This window comes from Limanda limanda, chromosome 12 (assembly GCF_963576545.1).
Source record: "Limanda limanda chromosome 12, fLimLim1.1, whole genome shotgun sequence".
NCBI classification, from domain to species: domain Eukaryota; kingdom Metazoa; phylum Chordata; class Actinopteri; order Pleuronectiformes; family Pleuronectidae; genus Limanda; species Limanda limanda.
The window spans coordinates 17,667,241-17,677,044 of NC_083647.1; the positions used below are offsets into that span (position 1 = coordinate 17,667,241).

The window sequence follows — 9,804 nt, forward strand, 5'->3', positions numbered from 1 at the left end:
CACGTTTGTTTATGTTTTTTCTTCTTTTCATGTTATTCCCCATTGTTGCTAATAGATTCCATACATCAGTAACCACAGCCAGCCTCATGCTAACCATGACTTCAGCCAACATTGTACATCACAGGCTGTTTTATTATGAAATCAACCAATGTGTAGCGGCTCTAACTTTCCTCTCCCGCTGCCTTGCCCACGTCACCAGCCTGGTCACTCAGTAGGGATGTTGGCCGCCGTGGAACATGGTCCCATCCTCTGCAGCGACTCCAACATCCTCTGCCTCTCGTGGAAAGGCCGGGTGCCCAAGAGCGAGAAGGACAAGCCGGTGTGTCGGAGACGCTACTATGAGGAGGGCTGGCTCGCCACGGGGAACGGGAGGGGAGTCGTTGGGGTGACGTTTACATCCAGTCACTGCAGGAGGGACAGGAGCACCCCTCAGAGAATCAATTTTAACCTGCGAGGACACAACAGCGAGGTGCCGTTCATTGACTTTAGCGTTACCACTCGCCTCACTGACTTTTTTAAAGTTAAAGTTAAACACGTTAAAGCATGTTCTACAAAGAAAAAAATGTCCTTTTCTCTTTCAATGTTCCTTTCTTAAGTTATCTCACACCACTTTAAAAAAATTTTTTTAGATGCATGGTTTATAATATCCCATATTTCGGCTATAGAAACAGAAGATGCATTATCTTTATTATTAGTATGACAAGATATTTATTTCTGGGTTAGTCTTTTACTCTCATGTCTATATACTATTCCCTTCCATCTGTGCTGAATTTTTAAACCACATTCAGCCTAAGATGTGTTTTTTTTAACATTATGCTCGTGCTAGATATTAATCATTCATTCCTCTGCGCGGGCAGCCACCTGCGCTTGTGAAAAATAGTAACAGTCGCAGTGTTATGTGCTTTTTATAGGTTGTCTTGGTGCGTTGGAATGAGCCCTTTCAGAAGCTGGCCACCTGCGATATGGAAGGAGGTATTTTTGTGTGGATCCAGTATGAAGGAAGATGGTCTGTGGAGTTAGTGAACGACAGAGGAGCCCAGGTAAAGCAATGAGAGCTTTGCAGATGTAGATCTCAAACTTAAAATGTTTTTTTATGATAACTTTAAGAACTGGAACTCGAAAATAGTCACACACGATACAAATAAATACATCTTTAAAGAATTTGATACAGAAAAAGTAGACCAGGATACAATAAATATCACAAATGCGTATTGGACTCTGTTACATCTCTGCTGTATAATTATGGTTGTTACACAAACACAAATTGACAATGAACATTTCTCTTCCTCTAGGTGAGTGACTTCACCTGGTCACATGACGGCACTCAAGCCCTCATCGCATACAGGGACGGCTTTGTGTTAGTCGGCTCAGTCAGTGGACAGAGACACTGGTCCTCGGAGATTAACCTGGAGAGTCAGATCACCTGTGGCATCTGGACCCCTGACGATCAGCAGGTACGCATCAGGGGCCTGAACTAACACAAACTTGCATATTGAATTGTTTTACCTTCAACTTAATGATACATTGAAATAGAAATGTTACGTCAAGTGCTTGACGCCTATGAGATTATTCATTATGTCATTTATTAAAGTTTAAAAGTTCAGTGTGTATAATTTAGTGGTGAAGTTGCATGTTGCAGCTGAATTCTCCTGTCCAGTTGTCGGCCTCTGTAGAGAGGGCCAACTCCAGATGTAAAAATAAAGTATCTGAATATAAAGGGCTCATTCTAGGGTAAAGAAAACAACAACACACAGATGAAACACACAAGTGAAAACATCAGTAGGATTATTTTATATTCAATTTCTGCCAATAGATCCCTTTAACCTAAATATTACACCCTGAACCTTTAATGTACACTGCCCCCTCAGGTGTTGTTTGGTACAGCAGATGGTCAGGTTATAGTGATGGACTGCCACGGCCGGATGCTAGCCCACGTTCTGTTGCACGAGTCTGACGGGATCGTGAGCATGTCCTGGAACTGCCCCAATTTCCTGGTGGAGGACAGCACAGAGAGTGACACCGACTCTGACGACAATATTCTGCCTTTAGGTGCAAACACACACACACACACACACACACACACACTAGCCCTTCCTCTGCTCATATGCCGACTGACCAGGAGTCAGAGTTACCTGAATTAATGTTTTCTGTTTTCCTCCAAGCGCGGCGAGTCAAGCCACTGTTGACAGTCACCTTCTTATCGGGAGATATCAGTTTGATGAACAACTACGATGACCTCTCTCCTGCTGTAATTCGCTCAGGGCTGAAAGGTGAAATAAATATTGTCACAATGAGATATTTTTTAGTGTGCTCAAGAATTGTTTTTGAATATGTTTTTCTTCATTCCACAGATGTTGAGGCCCAGTGGTGCTCCCAGGGAGATCTGCTGGCTGTGGCCGGCATGGAGAGACACGGGCTTCCTCCAGACTCTTCGTGTGGATCCATCATGAGGAACGCCCTCGTAAAGTTTTATAACGTCCAAGGAGAACACATCTACACTTTGGAGACACCGGCACAGGTTGGTCCTGCTAAATTGCAAGGGTGGGGGGTCCAGTAGAAGTTACCTTTGACCTGTAGAATTAGTTTTGAATATGGGTATTTGTGATCATGCCAAAATAAATTTTTCTGATCGCGATATCTGGTTAAGCCATGAAAATGAAAATTGATTTTCATAACAGTAGAATTCATGATACTCTCGAAAACTCACTTATTTGATGCATGCTAATTATTAATGCTAATTAAGACAAGCAGATTGTGTATAAAATTGATTTTAAGAAGTAGATGATGCAAAATAAACATACATTCCTGAGGCCGAGTACAGCTTGAATATTGTCACTGTCAGTCAGTGAGTGAAATCCTTTTATTTCCATTGCACTTTTCAAATCAAAAGTACAGTGTGGATAATTACTGAAGAGATAAAACACCTCACTAAGGATTTAGAACTTAATGTTCAAGTTCTTTTACAATGAATTGCTTTTCCTCAGAGGCCCATCACCACCATCTGTTGGGGTCACAGAGACTCTCGTCTCTTCCTTGCCTGCGGCCCTGCTCTGTACGTGGTGCGTGTGGAGCACAGGGTCGCCAGCCTCCAGCTCCTGTGCCAGCAGGGCATCGCCAGCGCCCTGCGAGAGGAGAAGGATGTGGGGAAACTCAACATGCCGTCGTTGCTCTGCTCTTATGTCACCACTGCTTTCATACCAACCATCAAGGTGAAGTGATCCCTGCTCAGAAGCAATCCTAGACAACCCGCTTACAAAGAACAGCTGAGAGCGACCTGTTTTCACTTAGCTGTCCAGAAATCTCACAGCCCTTTCCTCTCTTTGTTCAAGCCCCCGATCCCTGACCCCAACAACATCCGGGACTTTGTCAGCTATCCCACAGCTGGCAACGAGAGGCTCCACTGCACCATGAAGCGGGCGGAGGACAGCCCGGAGGCGAGCGGACCCTGCTACACTCTCTACCTGGAATATTTAGGAGGGCTGGTGCCTATTCTCAAAGGAAGGAGGATCAGCAAACTCCGGCCCGAGTTCATCATCATGGATCCAAAAAATGACAGCAAAGCAGGTGAGGATATTCACTTTAAACCAATTAGAAAACAACATATTGTTTTGCGTTAAAGTAGCTGAGGGTCATCTGGAGGCCTTCCTCTTAGGATGCATGGTTTATAATATCTCATGTTTCATTTCAGCCAGGAAACCATGTTGCTTATACCCGACTATTGTCTCTCTACAGTCTTTTTCCAATTAAAAGCCCAAATGCCATAAATAAATAATTAATTTCATATTCATATTATAAATAATTAAATAATAAGCATCCAGATTTCATTTGGACACTGTTCTGTTAACTAAATAAAATGAGATGAGCAGCTAAATTTAGAATCAAGACTGGTTGCTTGGGGACACAGCTATTCTAGTTTTGTAGGTGTTTTTACGGAAGTTTGCTTTGCATTTCCTTCTACTTCCACTCTTCATGCTACTATACATTTTAATCATCTCTTGGCATTACCTACATGGCCAGTGCACAGAGAGAGATATATCAGTATTCCCATCTTTTGCTCGACAATATGGTGATTATGTTTATTTCAAAAAATGCTCTTTAAAGGAGGTGAAAAGGATTAGTAGAAGGGGTTTTTTTTGGAGCAAAAGGAAAATTCCTGCAGACTCGTTAGCAAACCTCCTCAAAGGTCAGAAATCCTGTTCCTTGTCATCTTGAATAGAAATCTTTGCCGTATTAATCCAGTTTGTGCTCCATTGCAGAATAACTATTCATGCTGTGTGGCCATCGTTCACCTTGAATAAGAACAAACACACACTGTAGTGATGACGGCTCCTCTCTGACGTAACATGGTCTCAGGCCTGATGCAGGAACAGTAATGACCGGGCAGCACTAAAGTCGCTTTAGGCCTGAGGTCCCAGAAAACATTCACTTGCTTTTGATTTAGACTTCACTCAAATTCCTTTTACTGTGTTTGTCTTTTCAGAGGAGGTGTGTGTGAACCCCATGATCTCATACGCCGACAGCTGTAACTGCTCAGACTCCAGTGACATTGAGTTGAGCGACGAGTGGGTCGGGAAGAAGTCACCAAAGTTATCCCGAGGAAACAGGTCAGAAATTATATAATTTAACTTTACACAGGCCTGAGCCACGTTTGATTCACCACGATAATGCTCATATTTCACAGAAGGGGAAGATGACAAAAAAAGTATGAATTTATTTGTTTCAAAGGATGAACATAGAATCAAGAAAATCGCCTAAACTCTCACGGACCAATCAGGAAGGCCAGCGGTCGCCACGGTTACCGACAAAGAAGCCTCCAATACGATCTCCCAGTCTGACACGACGGGAGTTTTCTATGGATGGAATCACTGAGGTAGGACATGCTGAGAAGACTGTCCACTATCTAATCTATATGACCTGTTCGCGAATGATACTGAAGTATCTGCATTAGAATTTTGTAAAGGGCCATTACAATAATTTAGTTTTCAACTGATTTATGTAGTTTCAGGTAAATTAGGGATCTGGAATGTTGATATATATAAATATATATGATAAATGAAATCTCCCAACCGTAGGCTCACCCTGATTTCTAATTTCTCATTTATGTCCATTATTTTATATCCATTTTCTTTTTCACAGCACAACTACCTTGCTCAAGTCACATCCAACATTTGGGGGACAAAGTTCAAAATAGTCGGACTTGCATCGTTCCTCCCCGCCAACCTTGGAGCAGGTAAATGTTATAAAAAAAAGCCACACATGCACATCACGTTCATATTTCGGACAAATTGAATAGTCACAATCATTTTGTTCTGTCTTTTAGTCATCTATAAGACCAGTTTACTTCATTTGCAACCGAGGCAGATGACCATCTACCTGCCGGAAGTGCGAAAGATTTCTCACGACTTTATGAGCCTGCCCGTGTTCAACCCTAATGTGTTCAGTGAAGATGAGGACGATTTACCAGGTGTGAATAAATAAAGGCAACATATTCTCAGATTTCAGGAAATTACTGTTCATGCGTTCACCAACTCTCTGTATTCTTTGTTTTTTTTTAAATTAAGTAATGGGGCCATCAGGAGTGGCAGGAGACAATCCTTCCTGTACGGTCAACATTCCCATCGCTCCTATCCACAGCCCGGCTCAGGCCATGTCCCCGACTCAAAGTATCGGCCTGGTTCAGTCGCTCCTGGCCAATCAGAACATTCAGCTCGATGTTTTGACCAACCCCACAGCCACTGCGGCGGCAGCAGTCGCAGCAGCTGCGGCTTCTGTCCCGGTCCCCGATCACAGCCAGGATGCAGTTGCATCACCGTACCCAGTGCCGACCAGATACTCAAACCCTGGCCAGGTGATCTTCAACGGGCTGGAGATGGGTCCTCTTCTTCCTGGTACTCTACCACCTCCACCTCACCATCTCCCGCCTCACCCACAGCGGCCTCATTCGCAGCAGCCCCGCCAACCGTCCAAGCAGTCGCAACAAATGCAGACGCAGCAGCAGCAGCAGCAGCAGAAATTGCTTCATCTTCAACAGCAGCAGCAGCAGCAACACCATCATCAGTCGCAGTCACAGCAGCAGCAGCAACAGCAGCAGCAGCAACAGCTGCAGCAGCAACATCAACAGCTCCAGCAACTGCATCAGCAGCAGCAAGCCCTACATCAACAGCAGCAACAGCATCAACAACAACTGCAGGTTCAGCAGCACCAACAACTGCAGCACAGTCAACAGCAAGTGAGCAGCCAACAGCTGCAGCACCAACACCAAATCCACCAGCAGCAGCAGCAGATGCAGATGCAGCACGAGCAGATGCAGCAGCAGCAGCAGCAGATGCAGCAGCAGCAGCAGCAGATCCGGCAGCAGATCCTGGAGATGAGGCAGCAGCAGCAGCAGCTCCAGCAGCAGCACCAGCAGATCCAGCAGCAACATCAGCAGATGCAGAGGCAGCACCAGCAAATGCAGCACCAGCTGAAGATGCAGATGTCGCTGCCTCCACCTCCGACTGGCTATCCGACCATCTCCTTACAGCAGATTCACATTCTGCCTCAAATTGCTCACCCGTCCATCGAACTGGGGCTAGAACGGATCGAGCACATGCAGATGCACACTCTGAAGCCAAGTCTGCCAAGGACTTTACCCCCCTCCTTCAGCGACACAGATGGGTCCATCGAGATTCAGATGAGGAAGGTGAATCCTCCTCCTCCATATCCAGGCACTGCAGTCTCTGCCATCGCAGGCGCAGCCGCAGCCGCAGCCCCACCTCAGACTCTTGTCACAAACAGCCCGAGCATCCTGGCAACCGACCCCTGTCTGAAGAAGGATGACTTCTTGCTTCACCCCCTCACTTTGCAGTACCCGACTCCTCTGGGTTATGAAAGGATCACGACCTTTGACAGCAGCGGCAATGTGGAGGAGGTCTGTCGGCCACGCAGGCGCCTCATTCGAAACCAAAATGCATACACTGTGCATGGCATCGGAGGCTCTGCCACACTCAGAGTCACCTCCTCTGAGAATAAAAAAGTTCAGCTTCCGTACAGCTCAGCAACACTGAGTCGTCTCTCTGTCCCTCGATACTCGATACCAAGTGGAGACCCTCCTCCTTACCCTGATCCGGCCAATCAAGTAACTGCCACACTTCCTCCTCCCCAGAGAAGCGACAGCAGTCTTATTCATGCCACTCTACGCCGTGACCGCAGGGACGTGGGACTGAAAGTGCCGCAGATGATGGAAAGCTCAAGAACCCTTCCCACCAAGGCAAAAATGAACAGTGCATTAGCTCTCTCCTACCAGCAGAGGGTGCCCACTGCATTGTACACGTGCACACAGTGCAGCAGTAACAGCACCAGCACCAGTCTCAGTGTCAGTGGAGGTGGAACCACAAGTAGTGGTATTGCAGGTGGCACGGTGGTGAGGCAGGAATTCCCGACGGGGAAAAGTTCACATCACAGTACGATTATCGTGCACTCCAAGAGCACCTCCCCTCTGGCCTCCCACTCCTCCTACAGTCTGCTGGGTGCTGTTGATAACAGCCGGGACAGAACAGTGTACGTCAACTCCGCCTTTACTGAAGACGAGACTTTAAATCAACAGTCTCACCTTGAAAAATCAGTGCGTCAGCTGACTCTCGGAGATGTCAGTTTGACGGTGAAACGCCCTCCACCTTACCAGTGGGACACATCCACCACCGAGGAGTTTTGGCTCACCCCAGAGCAAACCATGTTAGCTCCTCAACCAGGACCTCATAAACCACCTCCAATCATCATCAGTCAGGCTCAACAATTTGTGCTCACAACGAAACCGCCGTCAAGTACAACCACGGGCACTCTTACTTTCCCATCAGGTTACCAGATATCCCTCTCACCTTTTCCACCAGGTGTGGGTCATGGCGGGCCACCACTTCAGACCTTACAGAACCCTTCACCTCAATGCTCTCCAAACGAAGTCCCTTTTGCTCAGCAGGATCCCACTTTGGTATTACCACCTGGTTACCCTTCGAGCCTCGCTAACCTGGCTTGCTGCCCCCTCCCTCCGATGTATCCTGGAGCCAGCTCGTGTTCTGGACTCCAGCTGCACCCTGTCAACCTCCAACCCTGGAACCCCTACCCCTGCCCACCGCCCATGCAAGACCCTCCAGCACCTCCCCTCCCGACCAAAACCCATCAGATTTTAGAGAAGCCGATTCTCTCCCCACCTCCCCCAACTGGACCACCCCCGCCACCTCCTCTCCCGCCTCCCCCTCCACCTACCGAGCTACCACCATCCAAAAGTGCCACAGAGGATTTGACAGAGTCTGCAAACAACTTTCCAGAGCCATCATCCCTGAATGAGAGCCCTGTGCCGCAGGAGTCGGAGCGCTTCAACAAGAAGAGCCGTAAGAGACTGGACAGCAGGGCTGAGGAGGGCAACATGACCACCGTCTCCGAGGGCAAGTCCAGAAAGGAAGGGCGAGCGCTCTCCGACTTCAACACGCTCATTTCCAGCCCGAGGCTTGGCAGCAGAGAGAAGAAGAAGCCCAAAGGGCCGAGAGAACAACTCAATAAAACCAAGAAGATGAGCAGGACAACGAATGAGTTCCAGGATAGTTCAGAGAGCGAGCCAGAGCTGTTCATCAGCGGCGATGAGCTCATGAACCAGAACCAGAGTAGTAAGAAGAGCTGGAAGAACAAGCGCAGCATGCGTATGGCGAGCGAGCTGGAGGAGATTAAATGTCGCAAGGCGAATGAAAGAGAGGACCGTAGTTTGGGCAGCCAAGGATTTGTCTACGTCATGGCCAATAAACAACCATTGTGGAACGAAGCCACGCAGGTCTACCAGCTGGACTTTGGAGGACGAGTCACGCAGGAGTCCGCAAAGAATTTTCAGATCGAGTTGGATGGTCGACAGGTAAACAAAGGATCTGATTTCGTGGTTGAAATCATTAGAATGTATTGGCAGTAATCTGAAATGATTTTGAATAATTGTTTATTTCAAAGCAACATTACCGTTCAATGTTTTTTTTTCTTTTTACTTTGTTGATTTCCTTTGTCTTGTATGTGTACAAGCCCACTGAATAAAGGGAATTGTTCGACCAACCCAAAAATATACTTTAACTGATAAGACACAAATAAAATAAGTTTATTCAGTAACTTTGATTTTTGTTTGTTGGTAACAAATGACATTTAAATATCTCAATTTGAAAGTGCTATCAATATTTTTCAGTTTTTATCACATATAATATACTCAAGAAGATAATGAGTGCATTAATTGATGATTAAATTATAATTAGTAGTAGATTAATCACCAAAATTGTTAAAGTGTTGGGTGTTAAGCGCTTTCTGGAAATGTTCTCTCACTTTTTAGGTGATGCAGTTCGGGCGGATCGATGGCAACGCATACATCTTGGATTTCCAGTATCCTTTCTCAGCAGTGCAGGCATTTGCTGTGGCCTTGGCCAACGTGACTCAAAGGCTGAAATGAAAAGGTTTATTTTGTGTTGTTGCAGAAGAATCCAAAAGAAGCTGCAGTGTGTGTTCCTGTGCACCTCTCAGTGTGGGGCTGTACCTGCCACAGTGTCAGCGTTGCAGCAGATGAGATTATCATATGAGTTGCATATGCAGATAATTTACAAGAGTCTATTAAAAGTAAAGTCCAGGTCATTATTGAAGGAAATGATATCAGTACATCCATAATTTCTAATTCATATATTGAATGTATTATAACTTAAAAATGTATTCATTGGAATTTAGAAAATACTCACTATCATTGGATAAAAAATGATCTAAGTACTTAAAGTTATTTTAAAATCCAGGGTTTAAGACATCATCCCACTT

General features: G+C 45.9%; 1 protein-coding gene across 1 annotated transcript; it reads left to right on the forward strand.

The window, feature by feature from the left end:
* The first annotated feature begins 217 nt into the window (after window positions 1-217).
* tulp4b (TUB like protein 4b) lies at window positions 218-9,594 on the forward strand. Its single transcript, XM_061083270.1, has 15 exons — window positions 218-469; window positions 912-1,040; window positions 1,293-1,454; window positions 1,869-2,049; window positions 2,127-2,270; window positions 2,352-2,518; window positions 2,985-3,209; window positions 3,330-3,564; window positions 4,481-4,612; window positions 4,716-4,870; window positions 5,137-5,230; window positions 5,321-5,464; window positions 5,562-5,946; window positions 6,616-8,878; window positions 9,335-9,594. The coding sequence occupies exons 1-15, from the start codon at window positions 218-220 to the stop codon at window positions 9,449-9,451; spliced, it is 4,785 nt and encodes a 1,594-aa protein (XP_060939253.1). The 3' UTR covers window positions 9,452-9,594.
* The last annotated feature ends 210 nt before the right edge of the window (window positions 9,595-9,804 follow it).

Excerpts from the sequence above, each read along its gene's own strand:
- tulp4b (XM_061083270.1), top strand. The coding sequence starts at position 218 with ATGTTGGCCGCCGTGGAACATGGTCCCATCCTCTGCAGCGACTCCAAC. Across the intron at positions 2,519-2,984 it reads CTTTGGAGACACCGGCACAG|AGGCCCATCACCACCATCTG; the intron begins GTTGGTCCTGCT and ends GCTTTTCCTCAG. Across the intron at positions 3,210-3,329 it reads CTTTCATACCAACCATCAAG|CCCCCGATCCCTGACCCCAA; the intron begins GTGAAGTGATCC and ends TCTTTGTTCAAG.